The 17910-nt window shown below is 38.1% G+C and overlaps 1 protein-coding gene across 6 annotated transcripts in view; it reads left to right on the forward strand.

The window, feature by feature from the left end:
- PLS3 (plastin 3) overlaps positions 1-17910 on the forward strand; it is a 115873-nt gene that overhangs the window by 90615 nt on the left and 7348 nt on the right. For all 6 annotated transcript variants that reach the window (XM_058291817.1, XM_058291813.2, XM_058291814.2 and 3 more), the window contains 4 exons: positions 1236-1431; positions 2373-2451; positions 3231-3345; positions 3575-3708. In XM_058291817.1, coding sequence (XP_058147800.1) covers positions 1236-1431; positions 2373-2451; positions 3231-3345; positions 3575-3708 — 524 coding nt within the window. The remainder of the gene's footprint in view (positions 1-1235; positions 1432-2372; positions 2452-3230; positions 3346-3574; positions 3709-17910) is intronic.

The following is a 17910-nucleotide window of genomic DNA, read 5'->3' on the forward strand; positions in this document are numbered from 1 at the left end:
AGCTTAAAGACTTTTTGATAAGTTTTTTCCCAAAACTGGATCTCACTTTGTTCATCTATAAAGAAAGGAGTTAGATTCTCTTATTAAGACTCTTACAGCTGTATGTTTCTAGGATTCTGTGGTTCTTTGTACCCATTGGTATGGACCGCATTCTAGTAATTAACAGAATCCACATACCTAGCCTGTGAAGCAACAGGATTAGGGGAATTACACTGGATCAACAATTTATACTGCCTCTCATACTGCTGAATTTGTAACTGCTTATGTTTCTTTATGTTGAAGGTAGAACTCTTGGGTTTAAGTCATTCTCGGTAGGGATGAGCAGCCATCCTGTGCATTAACGGACCTATCTGACATTGTTAACTAGTTGTTCTTATGCCTAGGTAAATGACACCAGCATAGTGACTCCTCTCTGTGATTCTGATATAGCTCTTCTCCAGTCAATTCTCCCTGAATGATCTTCTTAAAATATTCCCTTTTTTCTCTTCCCCCCTCAGAATCTTTAAGGATCCCCTATTGACTCTAGAATTCAGTCTAAAATGCTCTGATTTGCATTAAAGGCCCTACATAGCTTTGTGTAATCACTCCTAGCCAGTGTTATTTCCCACTCTTCTGTACCTCTCAACCTGCCCCTTCCCAACCACCACCCAGTAGACTCCGTCTTCCCCAAACATTCATTTCATCTCTGAGGCTTTGCTCAGACTTTTTCTTTGTTCATTGTCCATCTTTCTCTGACTTCCACGTACCACAGTGCCTAATTTAAAAATCTGAAGAATTTTACCTTTTTTATTATATATTTTTATTTATTTTTAAAAGATACATAGATCACACAAAATGTTACATTAAAAAATATAGGAGATTCCCATATGCCCCAACTCCACACCCCCCACTTTTCCCACATGAACAACTTCTTTCATTAGTGTGGTGCATTCATTGCATTTGATGAATACATTTTGGAGCACTTGATATGTTTTGATGTAAAAGAATGAGGGAAAGTGTAGTCTCCATTGAATTGTATATTCAGTTCGCTGTATCTGGCGCCATCTAGAAGATTTTCAAGGCAATGCAAATCCAGCACAGCCAACTTTTTGGGCTTTTTGCATTCAAAACAATTTTATAAGTACCACATGTTGGCTAAGATAAAATAGAATTGTATATTCAGCCTATCATTGTAGGGAACTGCTTCTATAATTTAGTATGGCTTTTAAAAATGTCTTCTTATTTTGCTTCAATAGGAAACAGATGATTTGAAGAGAGCTGAAAGTATGCTTCAACAAGCAGACAAGTTAGGTTGCAGACAGTTTGTTACCCCTGCTGATGTTGTCAGTGGAAACCCCAAACTTAACTTAGCCTTTGTGGCTAACCTGTTTAATAAATACCCTGCACTAACTAAGCCAGAAAACCAGGATATTGACTGGACTCTTTTAGAAGGTAACCAAAGGTTTTTCAAATTCTAATGTGTAGGATTATAGACAAATACATTGGCCTCAGTGATGTCATAATCCTGACTTAATAAGTTTCTTTATCCAGTTTCCTCTAGCAAATATCTGCTAAAAGTAGGCATAAGCACTGAGTTAAAAGAGGCAGCTCATAGAAAGCATTGGTACAAAGGAACATTTAAAGTAATCTACGGTCACTTAATTTAAGATCACTTAGGAAATCAATGTTTTATTTTAATATTTAGGTATAGACAACTTTTTAAACCTTTCACCAGAAAAATGAACATATGCACAAAATTTGACTCTAAATTTGTAGTATTTGTATTTCATTCTTCCGCAATCAGAGTAACTAGAACTAGTCCCAGCTCTTTTCACACATACCTGCTCAAAAGAAATTATAATATATGGTCAATATTTGTTTAAATTGGAGAAAGTCAGAGGTACTTTTTCCAATACATATTGTATGCCTTTGATATTTCAGATAATTCAATTTTTAACATGGGCATATAAAAGTAGTAATCCTATGTAGTTTGGTGTTTTAGAAACTGGTAGAGGGAAAACTTACATTACTATAACTATAGGTTCGTGTAAGCAAAGCAGTTTTGAAAATATAAACAAAACTGATAATATTAGGTACTTTGAAGCTTGGCAATTTAGGGATATCATTTAAAAAGGGTTAGTGGGGAGGGGAAATCATGAAAACTTTATAAAAATGAGAAGCTTAAAGTACGTATTCTTTAATTTTAAAATAAATTCAACAAATTAAAAAGTAAGCATGCATCTAGACAGAATGTATCTAGATAGAATGTTTCATGATTCATGTTGGAGAAAACTTTGAGATCTTTGTAGAATAGAGAAAATAATGTTTTATGGTTAACATTATATGAGCATATGCTAGGTGTTTGAAAATAAATTTGTGAATATTCTTAATAGGAGAAACTCGTGAAGAAAGAACCTTCCGAAACTGGATGAACTCTCTTGGTGTTAATCCCCATGTAAACCATCTCTATGCGTAAGACTTCCTATTACTATCATAAATATTTATGTTCATGGTTGAATGTTACACAAATATTTACAGCTGTAAACATTTTCTAAATGTTAGTTTTTGGAAACTAATTGGAAGACAATGGAAAATGTTGAATAGTGACTTTCATCATGATTTTCCAAATACACAAAATCCCGAATGAGTCTTTATATTATCATTAACTGTAAGTCTTAGAATGTTATAAATGCCTTTCTAGGACCCTAGGGAGCATTTACACTATCTTTTGAAACAAACCCAGGAAGAACCTTAAGGCAACCATCCATGATGCCTTAGGGCCTTCGTGTCCACTGTTCTGTCAGGCTGACATACTCATTGCCCACATCCACGCAGAGCTTGCTCCTTTGCTATTAAAATCACCAATACAGAGTGGCTTTTCCTGACTACCCACCTGTTAGTCTCTGACCCCTGTCTACTCCATTTTTCTTCACAACACCTATATATACCGTAAAGTATATTATTTATTTATTTATGAACTTGTTTATTGCCTGTCACTCTCACTCTAATATAAGGACATGGATTTTTGTTCTGTGTGTCCAGCCTCCTCAATACTGCCTTCTTCACAGTAAGCACTCAATAAATACTTTTTAAGTGAATGTGAAGGCCAAAACTCTATTTTGTCAGCATAGATTGATAGAAGATATCTTGGGTATTATCTGTGGTTTTATACATCTCATTTGACAATATAGTGTCACTGTTTTTTAGGAAAGCAATCTTAAACACTGATAAAATTATTTTTAAATCATTAGTGACCTGCAAGATGCCCTGGTAATCTTACAGTTATATGAACGAATTAAAGTTCCTGTTGACTGGAGTAAGGTTAATAAACCACCATACCCGAAACTGGGAGCCAACATGAAAAAGGTAGATACTTAATTAAGTTGTCACATATTTTTATTACAAGGCATTTTTACTCTCAATCTGATCTTTTCTTTTCCTTTGAACATTCTTCACTATGAGCTATTTGAGGACAAGAACTGTGACTTATGTGTTTCTGTTTCCTAAGCACCTAGCATCACACATACACAACAAAGAAATGTATGCAGATTAAACAAGTGAAAATCTTTAACCATTTATTTCTGTGTGTTTGCAGCTAGAAAACTGCAACTATGCTGTCGAATTAGGGAAGCATCCTGCCAAATTCTCCCTGGTTGGCATTGGAGGGCAAGACCTGAATGATGGGAACCAAACTCTAACTTTAGCTTTAGTCTGGCAGCTGATGAGAAGGTACAGTACAGAATTTTAACTCTATAAGCTACACCATAATAAAGGTGTCTGATATTGTCCACATTATTGTTTTAACATTTTATTTTGAAATAATTTCAAACTTACAGGACAGATACAAAAATAATACAAACACTAAATAGAGAACTCAAACTACTCCTTCCCCAGATACCCACATCTTCCAATTTTAACATTTTACAACATTTCCCATATCATTCTATCAAATATCCATCTTTTCCATATCTACTTATCTTTATCTATCTTTGCATCTATCCATCTATCTATCTATCTAATTTTCTGATCATAAGAGAGTAGGTGGCACACATACTTGAGCACATAATACTTTCATGTGCATTTCCAAAAAACTGGGATATTCACTTATATAATCACCTTAAGTGCAGTTCAGGAAATTTAACATTAGTGTAAAGCTTAAGTCTATATTCCAATTTTTTCTTATGTTTCAATGTCCTTTTGAATCTTTTCTTCTCTATTGAGATCCCTTCCAGTATCATGTATTGCATTTAATTACCTTTATTTCTTTAGTTCTTCTTTTCTTTCTTTTTAAATGAAGAAACATATATACAACATAAAACTTCCTATTGCATTCCCTGCCAAACATACAATTCAGTGAGAATACTCACATCCACAATGCTGCAGTACCCTCACCACCATCCATTACTAGAAATTCCCTTTTATCCCAAACAGAAACCCTACTTTGATTTTGCATTAACTGTACATTACCACTTCCCCTCATCCCTGGTAACCTACACTCTATATTCTGTCTATATGAATTTGCATTTTATCTGATATTTTCCTTGTGTTACCATGGAATTTAAGTTTAACATCCTAAATCTATAACAATCTCATTTGCTTTAACTACAGAAACATACGTAAAATATGTTCCTGTTCTCTTCCAACCCCACACCTTTATGTAGTTCTTTTCACAAATTACTTATTTATACATTATGAGTCCAAAAATCATTAATATGTCATTACATTTTATGCATTTGCCTTTTAGAACCTGTAGAAAATTAAAAAATAGAGTTACAAATAAAAAATACAATAATAGTGGTATTTATATTTACCGATATCATTATCCCTGTCATAGATCTTCTTGTGGCTTCAGTCAATTGTCTAGTGTCTTTTACTTTTAACCTGCAGAACTCCCTTTAGCATTTCTTTTTTTTTTTCCAAATTCTACTCAATTTATTCATTTTTTTTAAAAGATATTACATTAAAAAAAAATGAGGTCCCCATTCGCCCCCACCACCCCCACCCCACCACTCCCCCCACAGTAACACTCTCGCCCATCATCATGTCACATCCACTGCGTCTGGTGAGTACATCTCTGGGCATCGCTGCACCCCATGTCCCGTGTTCCACACCATAGCCCACACTTTCCCACGTTCCATCCAGTGGGCCATGGGAGGACATACAACATCCGACAATTGTCCCTGGGGCACCACCCAGGACCCTTTAGCATTTCTTATAGGGTTGGTCTAGTGGTGTTGAAATCTTTCAGCATTATTTGATCTGGAAATGTCTTAATCCCTCCTTCATTTTTGAAAGACAGTTTTCCTGAATACAGAATTCTTAGTTGAAATTTTTTTATTTCGGTGCTTTAAATGTCTCTTCATTACTATCTTGCCTCTGTGATTTCCAATAAGAAATTGACACTTAATCTTATTGAGGTATGTGACACATTGCTTCTCTGTTGCAGCTTTCAAAATTCTCTCAATCTTTGGCATTCAATAATTTGGTGTACAGTGTGAGTCTATTTGAGATTATCCCATTTTGATTTTGATAAGCATCTTAGCAGAGTATACTCATGTCTTTCATTAAATTTGAGACATTTTCAGCTATTATTTCTTTAAATGTTCTCTCTACCCCTTATTTCTTCTCCTTCTGGGACTTCCACAATGCATATAGTGATACCTGATGGTGTCCCACAGGTTCCTCAGACTCTGTTCCCCTTTCTTCATAATTTCAATAGTCTTATTTTCAATTTCTCTAATTGTTTCTTCTGCCAGCTCCAATCTGCTGTTGGAGCAGCTTAATTTCTGTTACTGTGGTCTTCAGTTCTGTTTGGTTCCATTTCATAATTTCCATCTCTCTGTTTATATTCTTTTTGTGTTTATCTTTCATTTTCCTGATTTCCTTTAGTTCTTTGTCCATATTTTTCTTCAGCTCTTTAAGCATAATTAGGACCATTTTTTAAAAACTTTTTGTCTGGAATGTCCCAGGTCTGGTCCTCCTCACTGATGTATTCTAAGGCTTTAATTTTCTCTTTTGCCTGGACTATCACTTCCTACTTCTCTGTATGTTTTAAAACCTTTGGTTGAAACTTGGACATGTCGATATTTTAATATTATCACTGGAATTGAGACTCTGAGGCATCTGTCCTTAAGCTTACATACAGCTTGTGTTATGGCAGAGCTTTCCCTGAATGCAAGGAGTTAACAAAAAATTAACAAAAGAAGAAAAAAGGAAAATACTTTCCCAAACTTTGCAGGTTAACCTGTGAAAGTGCTCGACTTCAGAGTTCATCTATATAATGAGTTTAGAGGAGAGCTCCAGGCCAAAATGTATGATGTTTACTGTGCATGCATCTTGTCTTGGATGTGCATATTTGGCTGTAGAAATTCCCCCATTTACACAGTTCTAAATGTACCCTCTTCTCTAGGAAATGGTTTCCTCACTGAGGGTCCTGGATATTCACTGCATATCTTAAAACCAGCAAAATCTGGCTTCAATCATCAACTTGACTACTCTCAGAGCTCTGTGTGCCCCCAGTATGTGCACAAAGTTTACTCTGCTACCTCTAGAACTAGGACTGGGGATCTGCACTGGGAACTTGGAATGGCTCTCTGCTGAGCTGGTGATGGATGGGGGAGGAGAAAGCTACAGCTCCAAGAGATGTACCACTTTTAAATATCCCTTGTCTTGATTAGATGTTTGCCCTGTCTGTGCAGGCATTTATTTTCTGGATCTTTGTAAAAGATATTTCTGCCGTGTCTTGATGGTTTTTCAAAGCTTCTGTAGGCAGACAGAGCCCTGAAGCTTCTTACTTCATAATCTTGATCAATGCCCAGTACTTATTATTTTTTTACTTATCAAATCCACTTTATTGATACATATGAATAAAGCATATATCCATCCAAAGTGTACAATTGATGGTATTTGATGTAAACAGGTATTTCTGCATTTATCATTCAGTCATTCTTAGAGCACTTTCATTATTCCAATAATAATAATAATGAACAAAATCAACCAAAACTCATCACCTCTCAGTCTCTCTATACTTCCCCTGCTGTGCATAGCTGCTATTCTTTTTCCTTCTCTCTAATATATTTGTATGTATATTTTGTAAAAACTGTCTTATATATGCAATATCACCCATATTTATGTTTTACATGAGGTTTTAATATCTAATATAATCCCATGCTACAATTTTTAGCCTTTCTTCTAGTAATATACATGACCTTAAACTGTCCCTTTTAAGCACTGTCATAGCCATAGAATAATACTGCTAGTTATGAACACCTGGATATGCTTTAACAATTTCTATTCATTTCCAAAGATTTACAAACAACCATTTTACCAATCCTGCACAGATTGACCCTTAGCTTTCCATTCTCTACCCTTCTTTAATTTCCTGGTGACCTATATTCTAATTATTAACTCCATGAGTTTACACAATATATTTAGTTCATAATAGTGCAATCATACAATATTTGTTCTTTTGTGTATGGCTTGCTTCACTCAAAATAATGCCCTCCAGGTTCATCCATGTTGTCACATGCTTCATGACTTCATTTCTTCTTACCGCCACATAATATTCCACTGTGTGTATAACCAGAGTTTGTTTATCCATTCATCAGTTCATGACCACCTGGATTGTTTGCAACTGTTGGTAATCATGAATAATGCCCATTTGAACATTGGTGTACAGATAGTTTTTTGCATCTCTGCTCTCTGTTCTTCTGAGTATATACCAAGTAATGGTATTTCTAGGTCACATGGCAAATCTATATGCAACTCCCTTAGAAACTGCCAAACATTCCTCCACAGTGGTTGTACCATTCTACATTCCCACAAACAGTGAATAAGCAATCCTATCTCTCCACATCCTCTCCAACATTTACAGTTTTCTAACTTTTTAATAATGGCCAGTCTAATAGGTGTGAAGTGATATCTCATTGTAATTCTGACTTTCATTTACCTATCACTAGTGATGTTGATCATTTCTTTCATGTGTTTCTTCACCATTTGTACTTGTTCTTTAAACAATCAAGTCTTTTGCCCATTTTTTATTCTAGTGGATTGTCTCTTTATTGTTGAGTTGTATAATCTCTTTGTATATTACAGATATTAAACCCTTATTGGATATGTGGTTTCCAAATATTTTCTCCCATCGAGTTAGCTGCCTTTTCACCCTTTTGACAAAGTCCTTTGAGATGCAAAAGTTTAATTTTGAGGAGGTCCCACTTAACTGTTATTTCTTTTGTTGCTTGTGTTTCTGATGTAAGGTTTAAGAAATTAATGCCTCCACAAGATCCTGAAGATGTTTTCCTACATTTCGTTCTAGGAATTTTATGGTTGTCAGTCTTATGTTTAGGTTCTTGATCTGTTTTGGGTTAATTTTTGTACAAGGTGGGGGGTAAAGGTCTTTCTTTATTTTGGATATGTATATCCATTTTCCCAGTACCACTTGCTGAGCAGATGGCTCTCGCCCAGCAGGGAGGGCTCCGCAGTCTTAACAAAAATCACTTGACTATAGATCAGACTCTTCTTAATGATATTCATTTCTAAACTCTTCTCTAAATCTTGCACCTTTGTTTTTTCCTTTCAGGATGCAGGACTCCATTTAGTCTCTCTTGTAATTCTGGTCCTTGGTAACATACTCTATCAGTTTTGTTTGTCTGTGAAGACTTTGAACCAACCTTCATTTCTGAAGGCCAGTTTTTCCTGATACAGAATTCTTGGCTGTCAGTTTTTCTCTTTCTGTACGTTAATTATATCGTACCACTTTCTTCTCATCTTCATGGTTTCTGATGAGAGGTTGTTGATTAATCTTATTGATTTTCCCTTGATGTGATACCTTCTTTTTTCTTGCTGCTTTCAGAATCCTCTCTTTATCTCTGATATCTGTCATTCTCAATAGTAGGTGTCCTGTTGTAGGTCTATTTAGAATTACTCTGTTTGGGGTGCATTGTCCTTCTTGAATATTGATATTTATGTCTTTCATAAGGGTTAGGAAGTTTTCCTTCATTATTTTCTGAAATATTCTTTCTGCCCCTTTTCCATTCTCTTCTATTTCTGGAACACAAAAAACATGAACGATGTGCATTTTGCATTATAATTCAATTCCTTGAGAATCTGTTCCATTTTTTTCATTTCTCTATTCTACTTCCTTTTACACTTCAGATGTTCTGTCTTCGAAATCACTAATTCTGTCTTTGAGCTATTGGAACAGCAACAGTCCCTCGAGTGCAATGGCAAAGATCAAATCTGGTCTTATGTGACTCTAATGTGTTTTTAATATCATCCATCATGACTTTCATTCCAATAAGGTCTGTTACTTTTCTTTGTAGGCTTTCCAAATTTTCTTTAAACTCAAACAGTGACTTCTTAATTTCCTTCATTTCTTTAGTCATATTTTCTTTAATTTCATTGAAGTGATTTAGTAAAGTTGTATGATTATCACTGATTAATTGTATTAAATCCTGTACCTCTATGATTTTGTGATGCATCCATGTCTTTCTGTGGAAGGTAACTCTTTCCTTTTTACTGCTGAGTAACTATGAGGGCCTAGTTGTGCCACAGTTTGGTTATCCATTCACCTAGTAAAGGACATTTTGGCTTCTCCTAGCTTGTGGTTATTATAAATAAAAGTTTCTATAAATATTAAAAAAAAAATCCTGTACCTCTTCAGGATTATTTGGTTAGTTCCTTTGACTGGGCTATCTCTTCCTGTTTACTAGTATGACTTGTAAATTTTTGCTAATTTCTAAGCATCGGAATTGGTGAATTTACTCTGATGGCCAATATCTGTTCCTTGTCTAATTTTTTTTCCCAAGTTTTACTTTGATTTTTTTTTTTTGTAGGCAAATGTTGAAAGCTGTATTTTTCATAGTAGCCCCGAAGTAGAAACAACTCAAATGCTCATAAACTACTGAATGGATTTAAAAACATGGTATATCCAAATAATAGAGTATTATTCACAATAAAAAGAAATGAAGTACTGAAACATGGTACAACATGGATAAACCTTGAAAATATAATGGTAAATGAAAGAAACCAGTCACAAAAATCCACATATTATATGATATCCAGAATAGGCAAATCTAGTGGTTGTACAGGGCTCACAAAGTTGGAGGGAAATAGTGATTGCTAATAGGTATGGGTTTCTTTTCAAGTAATAAAAATGTTCTAAACTTAGATAACATTGACATTTGCACAACCCTGTGAATATATTAAAACCACTGATTTACATACTTTAAAAAATGATAAAATTGTATGATTAGTGAATCATATCTTAATAAAGATGTTAGATACTTCTGAAATAGAATATCTGAATTTAGCACATATGAAGTTTATATCACAAATCAGTGGGGAAAGAATTATTCCATAAATAGACTATGCAAAAAAAAAAAACAGACTATATCCTTACCTTAAACCTTTTTTTTTCTTTTTTTTATTAAATATTTATTTATTATTATTTTTTAATTACATTAAAAAAAATATATGAGGTCCCATTCAACCCCACCGCCCCCGCCCCCCACTCCCCCCACAGCAACACTCTCTCCCATCATCGTGATACATCCATTGCACCTGGTAAGTTCATCTCTGAGCATCACTGCACCCCATAGTCAATGGTCCACATCATAGCCCAGACTCTCTCACGTTCCATCCAGTGGGCCCTGGGGGGATCTACAGTGTACCGTAATTGTCCGTGAAGCACTATCCAGGACAACTCCACGTCCCGAAAATGCCTCCACATCTCATCTCTTCCTCCCGTTCCCCACACCCAGCAGCCCCCATGGCTACCGTTCCCACACCCATTTCACATTTCCTCTGTGGACATTGGATTGGTTGTGTCCATTGCACACCTATGTCAAGTGAGGGCTTAGATTCCACATGGGTACTGGATGCACTCTTCCCGCTTCTAGTTGTAGACACTCTAGGCTCCATGTTGTGGTGGTTGACCTTCTTCAACTCCATGTTAGCTGAGTGGAGTAAGTCCAATAAGTCAAAGTGTAGGAGCTGAAGTCTGTTGAGGCTCTGGGCCTGGGTGTCATATTATCAGTCCAGAGATTCAAATCCCCTACATATATCTTAAACCCAGCACCAACTACAATTCCAATAAAGTAGCATGCAAGTCTTGTGAAAAGAGATCCCCTCTGAGTCCATTTCCATCACGCAGAAACACCAGCTCCAAAGAAGGGCCATCTGTCATGGCAGTGAACCCCTTCTGCCATGACCATAGAACCCGTGGGTCTCTTTATCCCTCAAAAGAACCAATACCTGGGGTTGTATCTACCTTATCTGTCTCTTAGACTCTGTTCAGTTGTGCATAGGGGTATTCCTTCTGACAACCTCCAGACTCTTTTTTAGAGACTCACAGCCTTATAATCTCATTTCTCCTTTCCATTTCCCCCTTACATTAGGTCAAACCGCTTCCCGAAGTCATGTTATTATATGTAGACAGGTATATTCTGCTGTTCCGCATTGAATCTTTAATTCAAGGTCATTTTCTAGTTGCTTCTTCAGCTGGTATGTGGTAGTAGTGATCCCTCGGTGCCAGGGAGGCTCATCCCCGGGTGTCGTGTCCCACGCTGGGGGGAATGCATCACATCTACACGCTGAGTTTGGCTGTGAGAGTGGCCACATTTGAGTAACATGCAGGCTGTCAGGAGGAAACCCCCAGGCACAATGCTACTCTAGGCCTTGTTCTTATTGCAGGTGCATAGGCTCAAAAGTGTAGCCATTAGTATCAAGAGCCCACTGTTGGGCCCTCCTTCCTTCCTGGTTCTTGCCGTTGCACCTGGAGGATTGCCACTGCTCTCCCAGGGCCCACCACAGTGACCCCCCGGCCAGGAGCCCAGTACCCCCACAGCTGTTGTTTTTAATTGTTTCCACTATGAGTATATATAGACATTACCATATACCCTGGGCATATGCCCTGTAAAACTCCCTGTCAACCATATATATCCTGTCAATAACATCCCATATCAGTATTCCTCAGCTGCCATTGTTGAACCACTCTGTGATCCAAAACTTCCCGTAAAGTGAATCCCAACATAATGTCAGCTTCAGAAGAGTCTTAGATCACCAAAATTCATATATACAATATACAGTATTTCCCCATATCCACCATAAATCCTTTTCCCTTCCACAGCAATAATCTTTTAACTTATTCATATCATATTTCCTGAAACTGATGTACAGATTCCGAAACTATAGTTTTCAAACAAGGTGACATTTGTGCTTACTATGTGGTCCATACTTTAGGTTGTACAGTTTTCTAAATTTTTTAGTTATCCTATGTTTTGTCTTATGATTTTCATTATTAGTCTGTCGTCCCCTATATGTTTTTGGTGTAATATTAGCTGTTTTATATTCATCCCCGTGTACTCTCACATAACTCCTCTTTTGCCCCTTATTTACCTTTGTTCTATCCATTGCACGTCCATTTTCCCCTCCCCTTAGGGCCCACAACGCCTGCCAATCTAATGCCCTGGGAGCCGTCCTTTCTCACGAGAGATACAGTTCTCTCTATTCGACGGCATTAGTCTTCCCCAGGATATGGGTCCACCCCACCCAATGGTAGAACCCACCTTTGCAAAATGAGCCTTCAGCTATTCCCTCCGGAGTCCGTCCCGCATCAGACCATACCCCCTGAGCGTCCTAACCAGGTGACCCTCCTATTTATACTTTGGTACGTTTTACTCAACATTTAGTTCTCAACGAACTTCTGGCACTCTCCCATGTTTGTATGTTGCCCCTCCCTCCCACCTATTTCTTGGACCATATTACCCCTCTTCCCATCCCCAGCCCCCCTCAAACCCAGAAAACCCCACCCGAAGGTAACCCCTTGCCCCCATTTTGTCCCTTCTTTGTGCTCATACTTACCCCCAGCTCATCACAGATTCCACCCCTACAGACATTAACTCACATCCTTCCTCCACCCCCCGATTTCCATTAAGCCACTTTTCCAGACTCTAGCTCTCTGAGGCAGTTAACTTATTTCATATCATTGAGGTCATATAGTATTTGTCCTTCAAATGCCTGGGTTGCTTCACTTAACATAAGATTCTCAAGGTTCATCCATGTTATCACGTGCGATTGTAGTGTATTGGTTCTTACAGCTGAGTAGTATTCCATTGTGTGTATATACCACATTTTATTGATCCACTCATCTGTTGATGGACTTTTGGATTGATTCCAACTTTTGGCGATGGTGAACAATGCTGCTATGAACATTGGTGTACATATATTGGTTTGTGTCCTTGTTTTCAGATCTGATGTGTATATACCCAGTAGTGGTATTGCTGGGTCATATGGCATTGATTGATTTTCTTATGTTGAACCATCCTTGCATACCTGGGATAAATCCCACTTGGTCATGGTGTATAATTCGTTTAATGTGTTGTTGAATACGATTAGCAAGTATTTTGTTAAGTATTTTTGCGTCTAGGTTCATTAGAGAAATTGGTCTGTAATTTTCCTTTCTTGTGGTGTCTTTGTTTGGCTTTGGTACTAGGGTAATGTTGGCATCATAGAAGGAATTAGGCAGTGTTCCTTCTGTTTCAATTTTTTGGAATAGTTTCACCAGGATTGGTGTTAGTTCTTTCCGGAATGTTTTGTAGAATTCACCTGTGAAGCCGTCTGGCCCTGGGCTCTTCTTAGTTGGGAGATTTTTAATGACTGATTCTATCTCTTTGCTTGTGATTGGTTTGTTAAGATCATCAATTTCTTCTTTCGTCAGTATGGGCTGCTTATGTATTTCTAGGAATTTGTCCATTTCCTCTAAATTGTCATTTTTGTTGGAATATAGTTTTTCAAAGTATCCTCTTATGATAGTCTTTATTTCTGTGGGGTCAGTGGTGATATCACCTTTCTCATTTCTTACTTTGTGTATTTGCATCTTTTCTCTTTTTTTCTTTGTTAGTCTCGCTAAAGGTTTGTCAATTTTGTTGATCTTCTCAAAAAATCAGCTCTTGGTCTTGTTTATTTTTTCAAGTGCTTTCTTATTTTCTATTTCATTTAGTTCTGCTCTTATCTTTGTTATTTCCCTCCTTCTTCTTCCTGTTGGGTTACTTTGTTGTTGTTTTTCTAATTCCTTCAAATGTGCAGTAAATTCTTCAATTTCTGCTCTTTCTTCTTTTTTGATATATGAATTTATGGCTATAAATTTCCCTCTCAGTACCGCTTTTGCTGCATCCCATAAATTTTGGTATGTTGTGTTATCATTATCATTTGTTTCAAGGTAGTCATTGATTTCTTTTGAGATTTCCTCTTTGACCCACTGTTTTTCTAAGAGTGTGCTGTTTAATTTCCAAATTGTCGTGTGAAGTCTGGGTCTCTGTCCCTTGCAAATTTCCAGCTTGACTCCACTGTGGTCAGAGATATTGTTTTGTATGATTTCGATCTTTCTGAATTCATTAAGCCTTTCTTTGTGGCCTAGCATATGGTCAATCTTGGAGAATGTTCCATGTGCGTTTGAGAAAAATGTATATCCTGCTGTGTTTGGGTGTAATGATCTATATATGTCTATTAGATCCAGCTCTTCTAATATACTGTTCAAATGTTTTGTTTCTTTAGTGATTCTCTTTTGAGATGTTCTGTCCAGAGTTGATAGTGGTGTATTAAAATCCCCCACTATAATTGTAGATGCATCTATTCTTTCACTTAGTTTTTCCAGCGTTTGCCTCACATATTTAGAGGCGCCCTTGTTAGGAGCATAAATATTTATGGTTGTTCGATCTTCTTGTCAAATTGTCCCTTTCACTAAAATATAGTATCGTTCTTTGTCTCTCACAATTGTTTCGCATTTAAAGTCTATTTTGTCTGATATTAATATAGCTACTCCTGCCTTTATTTGGTTGTTGTTTGCTTGTATGATTGTTTTCCAGCCATTCACTTTCAACCTCCATGAGTCTCTGGGTCTAAGATGTGTCTCTTGTAGGCAGCATATAGATGGGTCGTATTTCCTTATCCAGTGTCCCAGTCTGAATCTTTTGATAGGTGAGTTTAATCCGTTGACATTCAGTGTTATTACGTTTAGAGAGATATTTATGGTAGCCATATTTTGGTTCGATTTGTGTTTGTTATATTTTGTTTGTATTATTTTATTTTCCCCTTCTATTTTTGTCTTTCTTGTTGCTTTTACACTCTCCTCCATCTCTGACTGTCCTGTTTTTTCCTTTCTTCCTGCAGAATTCCCTTAAGAATTTCTTGAAGGGGAGGTTTCTTGTTGATATACTCTTTCAGTTTCTGTTTATCTGTGAATATTTTGAACTCTCCATCATTTTTGAATGCTAGTTTAGCTGGATAGAGTATTCTTGGTTGGAGATTTTTTTCCTTTAGTACCTTGACTATATCATACCACTGCCTTCTTGCCTCCATCGTTTCAGATGAGAAATCAGCACTTAATCTTATGGAGTTTCCCTTGTATGTGATGGTTTTCTTTTCTCTTGCTGCTTTTAGAATTTTTTCTTTGTCTTGAGCATTGGATAATTTGACAAGTATATGTCTTGGGGTGGGCCTGTTGGGGTTTATGACCAGTGGAGTGTGCTGTGCTTCTTGGATATGTACATCTGTCTCTTTCAGTAGATTTGGGAAGTTTTCATTCATTATTTCCTGCAACACTCCTTCTGACCCCTTTCCCTTCTCTTCTCCTTCTGGAATGCCTATAATACGTATGTTTGAGCGTTTTGCGTTATCATTCAGGTCCCTAAGTCCTATCTGGATTTTTTCTACCTTTTTATTGACCACTTCTACTATCTGTTTGATTTCCAATGCACTGTCTTCCACATCACTAATTCTCTGCTCTGCCTCTTCTAGTCTGCTGATATTCGCTGCAAGTGTATTTTTGATTTCTTGAATTGTGGTGTTCATTTCCATCATATCTGTTATTTTTTTGCGCATGTCTGCAGTTTCCCCTCCAAGTGTTGTCTTCACGCTGTTAACCTCTTTCATTACTTCATCAAATTTGTCAGTGAAAAATGTTCTGAGATCTTTCATTGCTTGTGCGAAGTCCTGCCCCCCTTCCTGATTTTCAGTTTGTTGATTGGATTCAGCCATGTTTTCCTGATTACTGGTTTGGTTTTTAGATTTTTGTTGCTGTCTTGTCAAAATTTTTTCTTGACGGGTTTAATCAGTTCGTTAGCTTCTTTGTCTAGTCTTGGAGATTAATTAGCTGTTGTTTTTGCGTAAGTGTTATATCTTCTCTTTGTCACTTTGTTCTTCTTATTCCAATTTCTTATTGCTAGTTAAGCTCACTTTAAAGGAAAGTATTAGTGCTGGGGAAAGTCAATTGTGTAAGGAAGGAAAAAGTGTGAAGTAGTATTGGTGATATATGTTTACAAAGCAACAATATGAGTTCTGGGAGGATGGAGGTTAGATCATGTAAATTGTGTAGAGTTATAGTAGTAGGAAAGTACCTATAATGAGGTAGACGACTGAATATGGGAGGAATGTGGTACGTACTAAGAGGCTATTGTTTTCGTGAGAGAGGGAAAGAGAAAAGAAAGGTAATAGTTTCAGGGACGAATACCAGATGGAAAACTTAACAAAGGTATTAGAAATTAAGAGTTAGACACTTTGTGGATCAAAGAAAGGGAGATGGAATATAGGAGAGATAGCAGATGGTGGAGGATATCAAGTTGTAGGGGAAAGGGGATAGTGTAGATAGGCTAAATCTATTCACAGAGAAATGAGGCAGTGGAGGGTGAGGAAACCCAGCAAATGTGAGGTATTTCCTGTAGGACCTATTGTATTGTTAAGGTAAAATAGTATAAGAAGAATATTGTGGACAAGAAAGAGAGGATTGAAAAAAAAAAAAAAAGAACAACAACAACAACAAAAAATAAAAAAAAAACAAAAAACAAAGAACAGAAACCCCGCCGCCAGGCTCGGCTGGGCTCAGCTGGGCTCCGGTCCCCCGCCCGCCGCCCGCCGCGGCTCGGCTGGGCTCGGCTGAGCTCGGCTTTCCCGCCCGGCGCGGCGTGGCTGGGCTCGGCCCCCCCACCCACTGCGGCTCAGCCGGGCTCGGCCGGACTCGGCTTCCCCGCCCACCGCCCGCTGCCGCGGCACAGCGCGGCTCAGCTCTCCCGCCCACCGCCCGCCGCGGCACAGCGTGGCTCGGCTCTCCCGCCCGCCACCCGCCGCGGTGCTAGCTGCCTCGGCTCCGCCTACCCAAGGAGGGAGTCCTCCACACGTAGCTGGGATCTCCGTGTATATTTCACAGATGGATCCTCTCTGTTACCTTCCCTCCAAATCGATGTCCAGACACCTCCGGACCAGGAAAAATCCCGAAACAGCCGGTCCCAAAGAGTCTCCGACGCCTCCCAGCCTATTCCCCCCAGGAGCTAGTAACCGGGAAGTTCACTCAGCCGCCATCTTGCCTCCCCCTCCTGAAAAGTCCCAAATTATATCTTATAGACCAGTCCTTTCCGTTACCTTCCCACCAAATCGATGTCAAGACACTTCCTGCCCTGAAAAAATCCTGAAAAAGCCTGGTCCCGGAGAACCTCCAGCGGTGCCCAGCTGCCTCTTCCCAGGAGAGACGGCAAGGCAAGCTCACTCAGCCACCATCTTGCCGGAAGTGTCCTACTTTGATATTTGATTCAACTTATTCTTATCAAAATAAGGCCAGGAACTCATTCTAATGGAGCACAAAATTTCCCCCAGGGATAGTATACAGAGTTTTTGTCCATGGAATTTCCAGAGCAGCCAGCAGATGATACTTGTCAACACACATTTCCATGGAGTTATTTGAGTGTAGGCTTTCCTGTGTTCCTGTGTTGAATCTCCAGTAGAGAGAATTCACTGGACAAAAGCCCCCCAACTCTGCCTCCCTTTTCCCTCGAAAGAACAACTTTGTTCTCCACTAAGTTGACTACAGTGAGCCAAGGGTTTTACCCCAGCTTAATATCTTGGGAGGCGGGGTGGAGGGGAGCCATTCCTGGAACCACAGGG

The sequence above is a fragment of the Dasypus novemcinctus genome, chromosome X (assembly GCF_030445035.2).
Source record: "Dasypus novemcinctus isolate mDasNov1 chromosome X, mDasNov1.1.hap2, whole genome shotgun sequence".
In the NCBI taxonomy this organism is placed as follows: Eukaryota; Metazoa; Chordata; class Mammalia; order Cingulata; family Dasypodidae; genus Dasypus; species Dasypus novemcinctus.